This window comes from Amphibalanus amphitrite, unplaced genomic scaffold (genome assembly GCF_019059575.1).
Source record: "Amphibalanus amphitrite isolate SeventyFive unplaced genomic scaffold, NRLGWU_Aamphi_draft 000392F_arrow, whole genome shotgun sequence".
Lineage (NCBI taxonomy): Eukaryota > Metazoa > Arthropoda > Thecostraca > Balanomorpha > Balanidae > Amphibalanus > Amphibalanus amphitrite.
In genome coordinates, this window is record NW_024881886.1 from 114,815 (window position 1) to 133,452 (window position 18,638).

Consider the following 18,638-nt stretch of genomic DNA (forward strand, 5'->3'; position numbering starts at 1 on the left):
GCGACATTCAAATTCCCACATTCTTTGGAAGGCTTAGATCATTTTTGCGTAATTTTGGAATGATTTACGCAATTTAGCCTAGGTTTGCACAATTGAATTTGTAACAAATAAGTGTTTATTCAGGCTTAGTATGAGTGAGTGCATATAAATGGTTGTGTTTTGCGTTTATAGGGGAATTTGTTAATGCGGTGAATCGTATCGATTCTGAGGCAATAGGTAATATCCAGATTTAAGATGCCATTTGTTGTTATTTCTGGTTTCCCTGCATCTGGAAAGACTACTAGAACGAAAGAGCTTCTTGAATTTATGAAAAAGGAATGGCCAAAAAATGTAGTGGTGATATCTGAGCATGACTTTGTGAAGGATCAAGACAAGGATTACACATATTCATGTGAGTAACATGCTTAGGGTTGTCAATTTGTGTCTTATGTTTGCTATGTTATGTACTTCTTGTTAACTTTTACCTCTTCACAATTTGACAAAACTGCTGAGAAACAGGTGTCATCAAAAGAAAGGATCTGAATGAGAAAACGACCTTGTTAAAAATCTTGCGAAAAGGACTGTTGTCTAGGGACTTTTTCATGGTGGCATTAGTGACAGCCCTTCCTAATGAAATGCATGTGCTACTAATGCCAAGCTGTCTTATCTAACTTGCATTCTTATTTTCAGCCTCTCAGGTTGAAAAAGATGTTCGTGGAGCCTTGAAAGGGGAGGTTATCAGGTGTGTGGTATCAAAATGTTCTTAACAGTTAGGTTCCCATTTTTAGATTTCTGAAGTGGCAGTCAATTTGTATAATTTTTTAATAATTCCACAAGCTGCACATTCAAATCAATAATCTGTGATATATAATTTATTCTGAAAGCCATGCCCTGGATCATGCCATGATAAAAGTGCAGTTAAGATATTGAATGCCTTATCATTATGTTGCAGGAAAATCTCCAAGGATGACATAGTGATTCTGGATGGTCTGAACTACATCAAGGGCTTCAGGTATGAGCTGTTTTGCATCAGCAAGAACTGCAGGACACCTCAAGTAACTGTTCACTGCATCATCAATCCTGAGCAAGCTTGGAAATGGAATGAATCCAGGCCTGAGAGTCAAAGGTAATTTTAATGAGATGGTTTATTATTGTTTAAGCTTTTATATGAAGTGAGAGGTTTTTAAGTTTCTGAAAAGTAAGAACTATAGAAATGAGAATATATCTTGGGTGATAGTGTCCAGAGGCGAATCCAGCTCAGAGTTTTGAGGGGGGGGGGGGCAAACCATAACAATTTATCGATTCTATCCATGTCTCGTCCATAGGCGTAATGTTAAAATTATGCTGTTTGGGGGGGGGGGCAAATGCCCATTTTGCCCCCCCCCCCCCCTGGATCCGCCACTGATAGTGTCACCATGACAGTTCTGCTGCTGTTCTTACATTTTGTGATGCTTGAACACCCTGTTAGCGTTCATCCATCCTTTTTTATTGGCATTCTCTCAGCACAGCTGCAAAATAATAATACTGTACCCACATAAGCTTTTAACATGTAATGTCATATCCTCACCAGTTCTGTCCACGATCTCCACTTCTCAGTGACCCATCCCACAACCAGTTATGGGACACATCAATGACGATGTCATCACGTGACCCCCTGGCTCCCCCTCCGTACCCCAGGTACAGCCGAGCGGTGTTTGACGGCCTGGTGATGCGCTACGAGGAGCCCGACAGTAGGAACCGCTGGGACAGCCCGCTGGTCACCGTTCAGGCCGACGACCTCACGCCGGCTGAGGCTGTACTGCAGGCGCTCCGGGCGGCGCCCGCGCCCAAACCCAACATGTCCACACAGAATGTGAGCGGCGGGAACGGTGGGGTCATATCGTCGAAGTGTTGTGGTGATAACTTTGAATTGGTGTTCACCGATTCAAAGATATTTTCTCCTTGAAACTTTATCGAATGTCGCAAGCAAATGCAAGGGTATCACAGTTGAGGCGGTATCTGACGATCTCCGACCTGTTTCAGCCCATGCTGGCGCCCACCGACTTTCTGTTTGAGCTGGACCGGCGGACGCAGGACGTTGTCAAGGTAGGTAACCGGGGCAGAATGGTGTTCAACTGTTCAATGACGGATGATGTATAGTTCACCGGCCTGTATTGGACCTAGTTGGTTCACCGGTGGTAGTGTTTCTCGGTGATTGGGCCGCGCTACCATTTTCGACTTACCTTATACCCTCCGTTATTTTATCGGGCAACAATTTAATTATGTTCTTACATAGTTGATAGTATATATTGTTTACCGATGACTGTTTTTGACGTGGTCAGTTTAGTGCTACCGTCTGATTTCTGCTAGATTAATCGTTGATACATCATTTGGATTGAAGATCCACACTTTCATGAATTTATCTCATCTCGTGTAACCAATTATGTGGCCTGCCCTCTGACTCCTCCGCCCTCCCCCACAGGCCATCGTGTCGGCGCAGGAGTCGGCCATGGAGGGCGACCAGCTGCCCGTGACGGGTACCTCCGAGCGGTACACGGTACCCTCCACCGGCCGGCTCACCCTGGCCCAGCTGTCCCGCGCGCGCAGACAGTTCGTCTCCTACCTGAAAACACACCCGGCCGACCCGGCCAGTATACCTACTCTGTTCGTGCAGTACCTGAATAATACGGATCGGTGACCTGGAGGTTAGCGCTTATGTCAGGGGCTGGGGTGGGGATGACGTGGGCCGGAAGGGGCCGGTTTGGATATTTTGGAATGTACTTGAGGCGTTGCGGTCTTGTCAGCTCGCGTATGGTGTGAATCTTTATAAGAATGCGGCGTCTCCGATTACATCAACTTTTTGCCATCTTAGCCACCGGCAATGGCTGATCATCCCTCGTTCATTTACGCGGGCGACACCACGTTATACGGCCCTTATCTGATGATGTGATGACAGATCGTGGTGGGTATTGATGCCGTTTATTAGCTAAAATACTATGCGCTCATTGCAATACAGCATGCAACTGTGCAACGACCACTCTGTGAAATAATCTCAAAATACGCCGTAGCTGTTCAATATAGGGATTTCACACGGTCGATGCGTAAAACAATGTTTCTAAACCACGTCACGCGAAGAACAGACATCCCACTGCAGCATTAGTGACCCGATTTGTGGCCCAGTCAGACAGCACGCGAGGAAACGGCGCTTGTACCTCGTGCATGGCAGCGAAACAGTTCACAACAACACGGTCCTGGAGCCTGAAGTATGCACATATGAATGCTTGAACGCAAGACGGTAAAATTGCGTTCGTAAAGGACATGATAGTAAGCCGCTTACCGGTAGCAAGAAGAAGCTGTATGTATATATGCAGGCCAAATTATCGATTATCTTCACGGTGCATATGTAAAGTGACGTCGAACACAGTCTCAAACCAAAAGCCCATCACCTCTCCCGATGGGTTGCGACTTGCGACTCTCATCGCGCAGAATTGCGAACACTTACGATGCACGCCTTCTTCCACAAAGCACCAAAAAGCGACAACACCAACCGCGCTGTCTCCTGAGATGACGAGGCACCACTCGCAAAAGCCTAATTGGTGTCCGCATTATGGTCTCAGAAAATGGCACAACAGAACTGGTTCGGCAAAGTTCAGCAGTAGCACCGTCGTAGCTGGGCCTCGCGCGTCGTCCATCACTCGTCACTATCGATGCGGGCATCACCTAGAGACGCGCCGTGAAGATCACTCGCGGCGCAGTAGCGGCCACTATAAGTAGACCGGGCGAGCTCACGATCCCACAGCGACTCCGGAGTCCGGGCGACTCCAGGATCGGTCCCGGACTACCCCGGAACTCCGGGTCGGTCCGGGCTACTCCGGGGTTGGTACGGGCGGCTCCGGGATGTTAGTCGGGCGGCATGTATGTGTGCGGCTGGAACTTCTCACGAATGTGAGGCCGCACGTCCTCGTTCTGAAACAGCACAGAGACAACAGTGAGCCATGGCAGCAGGTGTGGGTCGATTGCATGATACAACGAAGACAGCTGAAAGCAGCAAGCACACTACGGGTCAAATCATTATTCAGTGGGGCCTCAGGAGCCATTAGTTTACACCGCGGGACCCCTGCGGCCGGAGGAACTGACACTAACAACAGGTCAATCAACAATACATCGTCTGCGGTAGTTCCCTCCTTATCCATTTGTCTTTGTATTATGCTTACCAAGGTGTGCAGGTTTTCTAGGAACGGTATCAGTTTCAGCAGCTCAGAGTCCTCCTTGTCGGTGTACCAGCTCTCGATGGGGATGCCGTTCTCATACTGGAAACAGAACAACGTGGTCAACATAATTGCGAAGGAAAACTGCTGTGTGTAAAGTAGCTCTCTAATGGCTCGATTCATTTCGAACTCCCTTCTATATTTTTACTTCCGTGAGCGTGTGTGCCGACTGTTATATGTTATAGCCACCTTTGCCTCGTCTCGTTCGAACCTCTTTTTGTTCGAGGAACGGTACCCAATTCCAATCCCCATCCTCACGCGCGGTATATATCCTAGTTCCGGCGTCCCGTATCATTGGCGAGGGCGACTATACCCCCCCCCCCCATCATCCTCGTTAAAGACAGACACAGGGCCGATGGTCGGTACCTGATAGCCGAAGGCCTCTGGCGAGTTGTCGATGATGATGGTGCGGGAGAGGTCGCGACCCAGGATGTTGAGGTCCTTGACGTAGGTGCCGTTCACGCAGACGCAGTGGTCGCGGAACAGACGGTACCTGACGACGGGCAAAGGCGGGGTCAACTCCATGAGATGGGGCGAGTTATGTACAGGGACAAGAAGTAAAATCCCATATGGCAATATATTCTGAACGGGGATGATAGTTAACGTACCACACTCGAATTTAATGGAGAACTACATCAATGAAACGTTATTATCCAATCCGTCATGGATAATCAACAAGCAATAAAGGCGGGATCTACGCTACGTTAGCCAAATCTGCGCTGACAAGTCAGGTGTCACGTACTTCATTTTTTTTTAGGGAAATTGGCATTACGCAAGATGGAAATCGGACGGTATGAAGCATGGCCCAGCTAAATAATTTACGAGATCGAAACCAGCAATGGGAGTGATTAAGTCGAAGAAACGCTACTGTGAGCACCCACGCCTCACAATCCGTATTCACGTACTTGATGAGCTTCCTCTCGGGGTCCAGCAGGTTGACCAGCTTGTCGGCGTACACCTTCTTGGAGGCGGTGAACAGGATGACCTCGAACAGGTCCGAGACCCGGTCTAGGAACTCGTGTATGAAGGGCCGCGTGCGCACAAACACCTCGTACGACACGCCTTGGAAGAGCACCGGGAACGTGAACGAGGCGTCGGTCATCTTCTGCAGACTGCAGTGGACCAGCGTCTCGTCCTACCGGAGAGAGAAGAGACGAAAAGATTGTCAGGGGAAGGTCGAAAAGGGTAGCACGATAAGCGGGAAAGTGATAACGTCATCAACATGCGCAAGTAGCGACCACCCACCATGACCATCCCCCAAAACACAGCACAGCCTGCCACTTGATTAAAAGAAAAAAAATTGGCAGCATAAAATGTTGGCAAACACACAAATGACAATGACGACGCAAACAAGCAGTCTGCGTAAAAAGCGCCGAACTCACAAATAATCGGTGACTCATGAAAATTAAGAAAATAAAACAAAAATTAACATGAATAGACTTAAAAATTCCAGTAGCACTGCATCAAGAGTAAAATACATGAAAGGAAATAACAAATTTCAATTGAAAAGCGCAAAGCATGCAGACGTAAAATCGCAGTGACCTCGTATAGTTCGTTCAACTGGGTTGTCATTGAAATTCACTAGACTTCAATGTTGATGAAACTGTGAATTCCCTCTCCTACGTTCTCCGCAGTGTGACGTCAGCCATATCTCCTCAATCTGCCCTTGACAGAGCCTCTGGTACTATAACTGTCCCTGACATTCAGCAATGCCACAGAGGTTAAACCAGTGGCCTACCAGGCCTCCAGTTGCATTTTGATGCTTCGCAGATATATGCTAAGAAGGTCAAATGAATATTTGTTCTCGTCGTGGCATATATCACGTAGGGAGCGAAAGAGGCGCCTTGACTTTGATATATTCGGAAATATATATGGCTGTTGACTTCTTTGGAGGGAATCAAAGCTCTGTCCTAGGGGAGTCCCAGTATTCCTCGGAAGCGATGAATGAATGCAAAGAAACCATGCAGAGCGAAATGATTTACATACCAGCTACGCAAAACATATAGACGGATGCTGGAAAACATGAATTTCAGCGTTCCTAAAAACAATCAAATGGCGACTCGACAAAACCTTCATACTAAAATAAAAAATAGCGACTCGACAAAACCTTCATCCTCAAATAAAAATAATCAGGGCTCCATTCCCTCACCACAACGACCATACAGACTATTCTACAGGGCACAGAGGCGTATAAACCGACCAGCAGCACCACCATGACTCACCAGATCCAGGACCAGTGTGAAGTGCGGACTGCTGCGCGTCTTCAGCGGCAGCGCCGGGTGGCGGGCCCGCATCTCGGGCGTCAGCGGCGGTAGGTGCTTGATGAAGTAGTAGGCCTCGAACATGCTGTCCGTGTAGTAGTCCGTCTCCTCCTCTCCATCTTCTTCCTCTTCCTCCTCTTCATCCTCTTCTTCTTCTTCTGCTTCGTCCTCTTCAGGTTCACGGGAGCGGTATTCGGTGGGAGCCGACACACAGCCTGTGGCATAGCGATAGAAGAGCGTCAGAAATCCGCAGCGGGGATCGGTAAGGCTTGTGGAAAGAAATGCTCTTAGGCTGCTCTTAGGTTTATGGCTTCAAGGCTGAGCGCATATTATCCCGACAAATATTGTCGGGATACCGTATTGATGTGTGAGACGGGAATGGCGTGACCGTCGGAACTACGAAGTCAACCGCGCCCGCCGAGGCTTCCGGAACGAAACAGAACTTCCATTCAACGACGCAGTAACATACTTATCACAGAGCTTACAGATTTATTAGAAACATGCGCAATTCTAGGCCACATTCAGACTTAACTCGTAATTACTAGCGGCGCAATACTTCCTAGCAAATAAATCCCACGTGGTTAGTTGGGACTTTACTGCATAGCGACGAAGGAAAATGTTGTTGCATTTTTATACGGAAAACAGGAACCAGTACAACCTTGCTTCGATGTGTAAACACCTCTTTTACGAACATGTTAATCGGAGAACTGGAATCATGATGCAGAGTGTAAATAAGTACAGCCCGAATACTTGAATCGGTGGCTTGTGCTTTGATAATTTGTGATTTAGGGGAGCCCGGCCTTCCGAGGTCATCGGCGTTCATGGCCTATGCTCTGACTAGGCAGGAAAAAAGAAGCAAATTGAACGGCCCAGAGACCAGAGCGGACTCCCAAAACGCCGCTATACCGTCGACCAACAGTTGTTAAACAGTTGTTGCGACAGTTCATGAACCTTTAGCAACAGCGGGACCACACCCCCTTCCACCAGCCCTTGCTCACCGACGTCACCGGCGGCTGAGGTGACCTGCGGCTGTGCCGGCGGCGGGGCTCTGCTGTTGTGCTGGTCAGGGGCCACCTGCTGCAGAGGCTGGCGCCGTGGAGCGGCCGAGCAGATCAGCCGGCTATCAGCCGCCCCCGCCTCAGCCGGGGGCTGCTTCAGGGCTGTGTAGTCGCTGGTCGAGGATGGGTCTTGGTTCTCCTGTGGGTGACAGGGTGGGGTGGGCGTGAGCGGTCTGATGTGGCGTCTGCGCATTGCAAAGATGTAGGTACACAGAACGGTCGTGAGTGGGGTGTATGTACATACCATGTCCTGGTGTTTGAAAGGTAACTTTTGTCCGAAGTCAGTGTAGCTCTTTCTCACCGAATTTTATTGTCAATTAACTTATAAATGTGATGAGGATTACATCGGTGATCGAGTGTTAAGTGCGAACAACATTCGACGCGACGAACAGCGAAAAGATGAATCAGAGAATGAATCACTTCACGGGATAAAAGTCCAGGGATGCGGAGCCGTGGAAATTTCAGACGGCTCCGGCTCCGGCTCCGGCTCCGGAGAAAAAAATCGGCTCCGGCTCCGGCTCCGGCTCCGGGTGAAATGTCATGGCGGCTCCGGCTCCGGCTCCGGCTCCGAGTAAAATGATCCGGCTCCGGCGGCTCCGGCTCCGGCGGCTCCGGCTCCGGCTTCTACTCAGTACATCCCCTATGCGATCAATTAAATACGGGTGGAAGAAAAAAGACGATGGGATTGGTACACGTTGCTTCTGTATTTGTATAACAAGGCTATTTTGAATACCACATTGTTTCACGCCTTCAACTGTCAAACCGAACTAGGTAAATAATTGTTTCCTCTTAAGAAAAGGAGCCGGAGTCGCCCCCTTTTTTGACGGCTCCGGCTCCGGCTCCGGCTCCGGGCTATATTGTTTCACGGCTCCGGCTCCGGCTCCGGCTCCGGGCAAAATATGCCGGCTCCGGCGGCTCCGGCTCCGGCTCCGGCTCCGGCTCCGCATCCCTGGATAAAACCGTACTTGTCACTTCGTCAATAGACAAACACAGTTCAACACAGCATCTCAACACAGCTTGCAACCGTCGAAAACTACGCCAAAATATGGCTAGTGTTGATGATTCAACGTCAGCTGTCCTGCTCAATGACTCCTCCACTATCAAGGTCTGGGGCACTGGCAACCATAAAACTCTCAACTTCAAGTGTTGCGCACCAGTCCTAAAATGTCTCGCCCTAGTGCACTGCAAAGACAACATAGCGCGACTTTGAGCACCAGCATCGTGCATGACTCAAGACTAATCCTCTCACTGACCTTATTCTCTTCCCTCCCCACTCGTAACTCATCCCACCCTTTCCTCTCCTCTTCTAACTCACCGCACTCCCCCTCCTCTCTCCCAACTCACATTACAGGTGCGCAGCAGCGGCCGGCGGCTGTGGCGGCTCGAGCTGGCAGGCGGCAGCGGCGAGCGACTAGCGCGGGGTCGGGATGGCACCCAGGCTGCCGAGCGACGCGCCCGGCCCCGCCAGCGAGCAGCCACCGCCACAGATGGTGAGCTGCGTGACTTGCTCGCTCGTGGCCGGTTACTCTGCCGGGTCCTCATCGTGCCGACATCTGCCGGGCAGGGAGGGTGGAAGTCAGGTCAGAGGTCACAGGGAGAGTTGAGGGTCAGGCGATCGGTTCCATGCAGTGAGCTCCCTGACAGGCCCTCGTTGATCGAACAATTCGAACATCTGTCCAAGCAAATAAAGCGGAAAACAGCTTTGGAATGTCTCACCGATATATTGGCGGCGGCCGGCTACATACCGCACCGCCGTCCACAGGCATTTCGCATGTCTCAAGCTGGCCAGCCTTTCTGCAGAGTGGCATTCCCTCACGCGATTCTCCTATACACTGCACCGAGCACCCACACTCGAAAAGGTTACGACAAGGAAAGGCTAACCAACAACTGGGGAGCTACAAATTTTGGATAAGTTAGGATGCGGATCCACTCAGCAGACAGAAGATGAACGGCAAGCTGGGTAGCGACTGCGAGTATAACCCTGGCAAGTTATGAATCACGGAAAATTGGGAGGAACCGAAACAAAATCCGGTCGGCTCATGATCCATCGAGCCGACCGGACGGCCGGCGATATTGCGCCGGATGGTCTGGTCACTTCGTAGTTCGTGGGGGTGTTTTGCCCGCTCACCGCAGTCAACAGCTCGGTTGGGGTTGTGACTCGTGAGTCACATGGTGATTCGATAGCAGCTCAGGCGGGCCCGCCAGAGGCCCCGGAACCAAGGGGAAGGCCTGGTCTGACCGGCCTGCGAAGTAGCGAGGCGAGCGGAATAGGGGCTCTTGGAGATTCGCCAGCGAAGGGGAGTCCAGCATATCATGTAATAGGAACCTCACTCCCTGGTAGGTGTGGCAGTATGATGATGAGAACTCAACACATAGGTACGTCAAATAATGTATCTATTCTTGACGATCGTCAGTCGGTCTTACAGTATGATAGCTCATAGCTGTCACTCAAGAATCGCCGTGAATATATGTTGATCAAATGCAATGCACGGATGGAATGTGCTGTGCACACTGCACAGTACATACGCCGTTGTACTGCCTGACTCATCCCTTTAGACCGGTTTTCTTCCCTTCACAGTGGCCTCTGCCGTCCAAACATAAGGTGAATGAACAATGGCGTGGCACTGCCTTGGCATTGATATAAGCTGAGATGAAACATGTTCCCATCTGGAAACGGTCAAAAAGATAGCTAAAGTCATGGTACGTCAAACTGAGGGATAAAGTCGCCCAGCTGAGGAATATGTTGTAAAAATGACTTGATATGGGTGGAAAGGGTTATTATTGAACCGACAAGCTACGCAATACCTACAACCCGGGATAGGGGTAGATGATGACCGACAGAGACAAACAACTTGCGTGGTGTTTCTGTTTGTTTACAACAGACATAGAACCGGGTTACCGGATGCGGGAGGCGTCGATGCTCTCCAAAATGGGTTAGTTTTCAAACACAATTAGTGGGCGCATAAAATATGAATAGTAGGCCGCAATACGCAGTGACAGCCGAGCGGACATTGCCAACCGCATTCAGGAGCAGGGCCCTCACACACTGTGGCGCAATATCAGACAGCATGTAGCGGGAAAACAGCCATCACAGAGGACTGTGCCCCTGGTGTCCGCTGGTGATATGAACGCGTACTTTGTTAACGTTGGACCGAAAGTCGCGCGCGAGGTGAGACTACAGGGGAGTGAACCGAGTATCCCCGGTAGGCTGCCGCGAGTGGGAGCGTGCGCCTTTGCCGTGTCTGCCATCGACCTCCATGTACACTTAACAGCGTCATATTAAGCATGCCCGGAACCTCGGCCTGCGGGGTCGATGGCATATGTGTCCGAGTCATAAAAATGTGTCTACCTGTGATCAGCCACATACTGCTCCATTTGGTTAACTCGTGCCTTACTCGATGTGATATCCCTGCGGAGTGGAAACACTCCCTCGTCAATCCCATCCATAAATCCGGCGATCCTTCCAATCCCGTCAACTTCAGGCCCATATCCATCATCCCAGTTATATCCAAAATAGTTGAGCGAGTGGTGCAGCGACAGCTGTACCACTACCTCACTATCAACCACCTCCTTTCCGACACCCAACACGGCTTCCGCACTCGCCATTCCACCGAAACGGCACTGGTCACCATTTCGGATCGCGTTCTCCTGGCTAACGATCAAAATCAAATTTCGCTCCTCTGCCTGCTTGATCTTAGTAAATGTTTCGATGTCATAGACCATTCTAAGCTTCTTCAAAAACTTCAGTTACACGGTGTGGACACTGCATGGTTTGAGGCGTACCTGCAGAACCACACACAGAGCGTCAGCTTCACTGATGTCTCTGGCAACAGGCAGACATCAACCGCGCTTCCGAACAACATGGGCGTTTTTCAAGGTTCGGCACTAGGTCCCCTCTTATACACCGTCTTGTCAAACGACCTCAGCCTGTTCGTGCCGGATGCGACCGTTGTCCAGTACGCGGACGACACCCAGGTCATGGTCTGCGGCAACAGGACAGCCCTGTCAGATCTGACTGAGCGCATGGAACAGGCCCTTTCCTCTCTCGACCTCTGGTTCCGCGCAAATTCTCTCAAGGTGAACCCCGACAAAACTCAGTTGATAGTTTTTGGCAGTAGACAAAATCTGCGGAACATCACACCTTTCGGCGTCAAATTCCGCGAGCGTACAATTCAGCCCGTCTTAGAAGTTAAAAATCTAGGGGTGGTCTTTGATCGCCACCTGTCCTGGGACGCCCATGTGCAAGAAATTACGCGCAAATGCTTCGGGATCCTCATTGGCCTGTCGCACATCCGCCACTATCTTCCGGTCGAGGTCCTCCCCACCATCGTAGCCGCCCTGGTGCTCTCCCACGTCCATAGGCGCGGGAGCCGGGGGGGCAGTGGGGGCAGCTTGCCCCCCCAACTCTGGGGCCGTGGGGGCGGTGCCCCCACAGCTTTGAGACGGAATACCACACCTTTTTTGCAAATGTTTTCTTTTTTGTTGAAAAAGCCGAGGGGTGAAAAATAAGTGGCCTAAAACCGGTGAGAAAACTAGATTTGGGGGTACCCTAGGTTAGTCTCTATTATGGTGTGCCCCCCCAGTCGGAAAGTAGTTCCCGCGCCCCTGCCCACGTCCGCTACTGCCTCCCTGTGTACGGCAACGGCAGCCGAAAGAATCTAGACAAGATTCAAAAGGTGATTAACTTTGCTGCGCGTGTCGTATCAGGTCGAAGGAAGTTCAGCCGTTCAGCGGACGTCAGGGCGGCACTGGGGTGGCTCGATGCGGAGGACCTATTTAAATTTCATACGCTCGCATTACTCCACAAAATTTGCATGCATCACACACCAGTGTCGCTTTCATCCTCACTCCAAACAAACCGTGAGGCACGAGAACGGAGCACTCGACATGATGATGACCTGCGTCTGCCACGTGTACGGACGGAGACTGGGAGGCGCCGGTTCTTGTACCGTGCACCGATGCTGTACAATGCCCTCCCAGTGGAAATGCGCACGATGACAGTCGCCAATTTTAATCACGCTCTCAAGCGAGTTATTAGCACGAGGGAAACATAGGAATGCGTGTTTTACTACTAGTTACTTGCTGTCGTCGTCATTATTGTCTTATTTTAGTTTTTCCCTTTTTATTATGCCCGTTTTAGTTTATGTGCATGTGGAAAGTGTGAATGTCTTTTTATATCACTGCATTTCACAACTTGACTGATGGCAAGGAATAGCCACTATGAGTGGATTTGCCTGAATAAAAATTGGTATTGGTATTGGTATTGGTAGTAGCCGCACATGCACCGTCCACCACCCCGCTCTTCTGCCATTTCGCTGAACGCGTACAACACCGACCATTCAGTCAATCGACCCACTATGCATGACGTCACACCACACATATGACGTCACATGGAGCGCGTGCCGAGTCTCGGTACCCTGCGCAGGTCGGGACGGGGTCGGACGGATTTGGCACAGGTAGCACTCTATGTAAACAGATGGGGCAAGAAAGGACCGTTCAGAGACGCGCGATACAGGAACGGCGAGAGCGATATATAGAGCACCGCTCGAAGGACTGGAGGAAGAGAGAAAGAGAGAGAGAGAGAGAGAGAGAGAGAGAGAGAGAGAGAGAGAGAGAGAGAGAGAGAGAGAGAGAGAGAGGGGAGGGGAGAGAGGGAGAGAGAGGGGGGACGAGAGCAAGAATCGACTACAGCGAGATCGCACCATGGTTTTGCGAAATTGTGATGTCCATGAAGCGTGAGGTGTAAGAAAAATAAAATCAATATGGTTGGCTTTCTAAAGATAGTTAAATAACTCTCTGCAGCGTGGTGGAGCTATTCCAGTCGTACGTGCACCTAGCACGCCGACTATTGCGAGCAGCTGTATCAAGTTGCACGCTAAATTGGTTCGCGTCGTCTGATGCCTTCCCATACAGTTTCCTTTTTATCACATCCTTCCTTCTTAGTCGTAGTAAGAACCATCTCTAAGTTAGGAAAGCCCGGCCCAAGGTCGCCGACCACAAAAAGCCCGACCATCTCTGGGGGCCGCCGAGAATGGCCCAGTATTGATCCAGCCCGTACCCGCCCCAGCCCCACCGCGTACTCCAGAAACGTCGCCATGACCCCGGACACACGAACGGTTGACTATTCCACGGAATGGTCAAATGACGGCATTGTTTGACCGAGTGGCGTCATTGTCGGCGAATGACTGGCCCGTCATAAAAACAAGTTGGGTGAGTGATAAAATCGACTGCCACAAAAACATGACTGAATCATACAAATGAATGTGCAAGTCATCGTGGAACTCACACCCAATGGGCAAACCTCGGTATAAGGTTTCAATATCAGACAAATTTGCAGCCTCCTCGTGTTAATCCCGAGAAAGGATGGCATAGCGGAAAACGTAGACCAAAAGCGACAAGTCCATCCGCATTCCGCAGAGCTGTCACGTTAACAAAAACAAGCGCACCTGTTTGCGTGGGCGGCGGCCCAGATATGCGGGCAGGGTCGCGGAGGGTCGGACGGACCAATCGATGGTGTGTGACCCGAGCCGTCCGTCGGCCGCCGATACCGGCGGGAACGATCGACCCGTCGGCGGCGGCCGTATGCCAGTCGGGACACGCCGTCCCGCACCGTGGGTGGTGGGTCAGGTCAGCGAGTCGGTCGGGTGGGCGGCTAGGGGCACAGGGGGCGCGGCGACGGGAAGGTGGGGGGGGGGGGGGGGGTATCAAAAGGAGACTCGTGGGACTATCGATGGAGAAGCTTATAGTTCCCTTGATAGTGAAGTACCTAAATCTGTAAACAGCTAGGTAGACGGCAAACGTCGCACGCTTAGAGCTTATCTGCACTGTTGCACAGATTGCACGGTGAACAATGTTTTGTGACAGATCAAGCAAACTTAGGACTGGCTAGAGCTTAGGCTGTTGTTGACGGTTTATGCGGAGCATTTTGACTTGGAAATCATATCATAGGACAAAGAGGGAGACAACTAAAAGCCAAACCCAGATAAAAATCGCAGAACCCTGGATTAATATTCAGCTCGATCAGTTGGAGACAAGCCGTATCAGGATTAAATCCAGAGGTGACCCGTCTCGTCCTTCCCAGTCACCTTCCTCGATTGGTGTCCGGTTAGATAAAAGGGGCGATAGTAGGAACACCAGATAGATGTCCTTAACGAAGCGAGATAAAAGGACAGCCAATTCGACGCCTCCGAATTTCTAATAATCATGTCGATAACTGGACCAGGTTTTCACATTACATCAGCCGACAGAACGAGCACAAGGGCAGTCTAAAAGACCCATATTTTTCAAAACTATAAAACAAAAGTGACCGGTGTAGGTGATTACAAACACAAGATGCGACCTTTATCCCACAAAAACCTTATATCCCAGTCTCACGACAGGTACATACATACGACATGATCCAGATCGCATGTTTATTGCTCGTTGCATCAGACGAGTCGGCAAGGATTAGGAGCGTACTCCGTGACCTTCCTGTGTGGAACGTTAATAAAATAAACACTCTTGGATGTATTTATGTCTGCAGACAGACACGAATAAATATGCGATCCCGTATGACACCGTGCACTTTGCCGGAATGCCGAAACGGATTGCAACCAAAACAATGTAGGTGGGTTGATGAGCCAAATTATGAGTGGCTTTCATCGACAGTGAACGAGACGAATTAAATACCGGGTGGCCCAGAAAAAACGTTCCCAACTTTAAATCAATATTTCTCAGAAAGTGATAAAGATACAACATTGAAACTTCGAATAGTTAATGCGGCACACATTTTCAGTAAATGGCGTGATTTTCATGGTGTTCGGTAAATAATTTTTTAAACGGTTCGTGTTTCAAGCATGCCATGTAAAAATTACTTTTTTGCTCCGATGTTTACTAAAAAATGTGAGTGAACGGGTCACTTTCATGAGTTTCCCCCGCGGCACCGCGGCCTAGAGCCATGACTTCTACTGGCAGCTAGTCTCATTGATGGTTCGGGTCTCAGGATGACACATTCCCTCAGGCAACCACGATGGCTCTGTGCCAGCGGCATCGGAAGAAGTTTCCAGTTTTCTAACCGTCTTGTGGCTCAAATGCTTTCCTGGCTGACATTCATGGGAAAAGGTAGCTTTTCAACCAGTTTTTTTTTGTCATCTGCTGGCAATGTTGTTTTTTCATAAGCTATTCTGTGGTTTTCTGGCACAGGAACCAGTCTGCTTTAGTTTGTTTTCCTTATCCGGTCGATTTACTGTTTGATCTACTGAAAGGAGGGTAATCAGCAGTAATCCATGCACCGTGCCACTCCTGCTCGAAACATGATTTGGTGTTGAAACGAATGACATCCATGAGCACCATTTTGGCTCAGTATTTGAATATTTGGCACATAAGTGAGACAAAAATATTTAAAATAAGAACATACGTGTTGGTTTCATTCACGTGCTCTATTTTTTATTTTTTTTTATAACATGGGACGTCTAACCCAATCATCACTATTGTTTGACATCGGCAAAAAAAGCAAAAACGTCTTGCTTAATTCAACTCAAGATTGCCAGCTTGAAAATGATGGTATAGTGTTATAATTTGGCATACCAATGCGCAAAGAAATGGCGCAAACTTGATGAAAATTTTGGCTCGTTATTTGTACTCGTATTTGATATATCGGCCTCCAAAGTTCGGAACGTTTTTTCTGGGCCACCCGGTATAATGTTGTCCTTTGACCCAGTCCATCATACAGGGTCGTGCCCTAGTCAATAAAAGAGGAATGTGTCCCACTTTCTAGTACTTTTTGGCCTAGTTTATACCCATACTTGCGGTAGCGAAGGTTGAACCTTCGCTACCGCAAGTAGTGGTTCGCTTCAGCCTACGCCAAATCCCACACCTTTTCTCACGAACATCCGAATTTCCAACCTTTTCAAGGCTGCGGTTTCAAAGCTCCCGATTCTCACCGACCGGCGGGAGATTTGAATCTCGCTCCCTTCAACCCCTCATTGGTCCAGGGCACCGGGCCGGGCCGGACTGGCCCGAAAAACGCCGACCGCCCCCGGTAATCAGCTGGCCGAAAAACCGGCAGCTGGCGTCCGCCGGGCCCCCACCGAGCACGAGGCGTCCGAGGGAGGCTTCTCAGGGCGCGTGGCTGTAGTGGATCGTTCCAGGGAATGAAGAATGATCATGAAATGCTCGATTTGCAATGGGGTAGATAGATACCAACGTCGCTATGATCACTAGAGGCTGCAATCACAACGCTGAGAATATCAGAACTCGCTGTCTCCAGGACGCTAAAGCATTGTAAAGAGAATAGGGGGTGTGTCCAAAGTCTCAAAACATCACTTACAAGCATAATATTATGTCGGGTAAGCCCTAAAACACGGACCTATTTGAAGCTAGTCGGCCGCAAGATGAGAAGCTTCTGGAAAGCAAAACAGGCCGGCCGCCAGCGCGGGGAGGGGGCGGGGCGGGGAGCCGTTCGTCGACGTACCGCGCAGTTGGCCCGGCCGGCCGACGGCGCCTGGGAAAAACCCCGCCCAGAGCTGCAACGATAGACTCAACTACAAGCTTTTAAGGAAAGAACATTGCGGTAGAGAATTGACTCAATCTCTAGCTTCGTTCAGTTTCCGTTGAATCTGTCACGCAAGGCGCTACTACGCCATTCCCGCCACATTCCACATGCCCCGCTTTCGCGCGCAAACCCGGCCCGAAACCCACGTGACTCCCTTTACGCAATGGAAAGCTCTGCCAGCCTCAGCCCAGCGTACTCACCGACTGTTCTCTCGCAGGGGAAGTCCTCGGAGAGTTTTCTCTCTTGATTGGTGGCTGCCTTAAGGGCATTCACACGTAGGTTGAGTTGAACGTGCGCACGTCCGACCTGCCCACGCGCGGCTGACGCCACAATTGTTTGGCGCGGCCGCCGCGCGTTCCGTATTGATTCTCACGGCCGCCGACCGACCTCCCCCGCCGGCCGCCGGTGTGGACTCGTCCGGCGCGGCGTTGTAGATGGCGCTGCGAGCGGTGTCGGCCGAGGTCGTCGCGATGTAAACGAACGCCGTCTGGCCGGGCCGGCACCCCCGGGTGGGCGGGGCGGGGAGGGGTGGTGCAACTTGCACGTTGCAGAGCGTCTTTAGCTGACCAGCGGCGCGATACCTCAAACTCCGCTGGCTCCCAGTCCTGAGGATGAGAGGATGGGTAATGAATAGATATACCTCAGGATCAGCTGCTTCTGTCACGCTCGTTCTACATACAAAGGGAGGATAGTTCAGCATTCCAAGGCAGGATTCGAAAGCAGTGCTTTACACTTGGCTAGAATACAATTAAACCGGCATGGCTTTTTTGCTTGATATAAATGCAAGAGTGGCTTCAGGGAACGAATAAGACCGCCTCACGTAATTGCGATGTCGAAAGTCCCGGCATGACTCACGTGTGCCTACTTGATACATTTTCTCCCTATAGCTCACATTCTTACCTATTCCCAGGACCCAGTGAACCGTAACGTACTCCATCCCCACGTCCCATTCATCCCCTGCTGCTTCCTGAAGCCCTCCCGGCGCTCGGGGTCGGTCGGCGGTGCCCCCGCCGCGCTGACCGCTCGGGCCGCCGTAGTCCGGTGTGCTGGGGGCAGCGGCGGCCGGCCTTGGTCGGACTCCGTCCGTCCGTCCGTTCGTGCGGGGAGGAGGCGGTGGAGAGCGGCAGAGGCAACACAGGTTATGGGCGTCTACTGGCACCCGGCCGCCACACGGCGACAAAGAAGGGGAGGAGGATGGACGAACGGAGGAAGAGAGGTGGACCGATAGCCGCCCCGACGCCCGCGGGGCCGCCCGGTAGCTGGGTGCGGCCGGGGTTGGAAAACGGTCACGGTTCCGGTAAATACACTGAGATGGTTTGATATGCAAGTTCGTTGGAATGGACAGGGTAGGTATGCAACAACGGCAACTTTGAAAACATGTTGACATGCAAGAGAACATTTTGATATGGTGGTAGGGCGTGGTGGGGGTTTGAAGTAATATGAAAATAATAAGCGCCAGTTACGCTTCGGATGAAAATATAATATATAAACACGGCGGGGAGTTTCACTTTCGTCACAAGTAAACATTGCAAGCTCGCTTCAACTGACTGTCTATGGATGC

General features: G+C 50.6%; 2 protein-coding genes across 7 annotated transcripts in view; one reads left to right on the forward strand and one right to left on the reverse strand.

Moving 5' to 3' along the window:
* On the forward strand, positions 1–2,989 carry LOC122390338 (protein KTI12 homolog). Of its 5 annotated transcripts, none has more exons than XM_043383169.1 (7): positions 8–82; positions 217–391; positions 670–721; positions 932–1,105; positions 1,657–1,831; positions 2,002–2,064; positions 2,441–2,989. In XM_043383169.1, the coding sequence occupies exons 2-7, from the start codon at positions 235–237 to the stop codon at positions 2,654–2,656; spliced, it is 837 nt and encodes a 278-aa protein (XP_043239104.1). In that variant the 5' UTR covers positions 8–82; positions 217–234; the 3' UTR covers positions 2,657–2,989. The 5 variants fall into 5 exon arrangements, with proteins under 5 accessions (XP_043239103.1, XP_043239104.1, XP_043239106.1 ...); XM_043383171.1 differs by having other exon boundaries at positions 15–82; positions 277–391; XM_043383170.1 differs by having other exon boundaries at positions 31–48; positions 277–391.
* The window catches only part of LOC122390337 (CTD small phosphatase-like protein 2-B), a 20,399-nt gene continuing 4,682 nt past the window's right edge, over positions 2,922–18,638 (reverse strand). Inside the window, exons 3-10 of one of the 2 annotated variants that reach the window (XM_043383165.1) lie at positions 17,278–17,682; positions 8,890–9,098; positions 7,486–7,684; positions 6,449–6,702; positions 5,132–5,361; positions 4,593–4,719; positions 4,173–4,268; positions 2,922–3,924 (exon numbers count right to left, since the gene is read on the reverse strand). In XM_043383165.1, the coding sequence (XP_043239100.1) occupies positions 3,859–3,924; positions 4,173–4,268; positions 4,593–4,719; positions 5,132–5,361; positions 6,449–6,702; positions 7,486–7,684; positions 8,890–9,087 (1,170 nt within the window). In that variant the 5' untranslated portion in view covers positions 9,088–9,098; positions 17,278–17,682 and the 3' untranslated portion in view covers positions 2,922–3,858. Of the gene's footprint in view, positions 3,925–4,172; positions 4,269–4,592; positions 4,720–5,131; positions 5,362–6,448; positions 6,703–7,485; positions 7,685–8,889; positions 9,099–9,261; positions 9,659–17,277; positions 17,683–18,638 lie in introns of those variants that run through there. The other variant, XM_043383166.1, reaches the window with a different exon arrangement.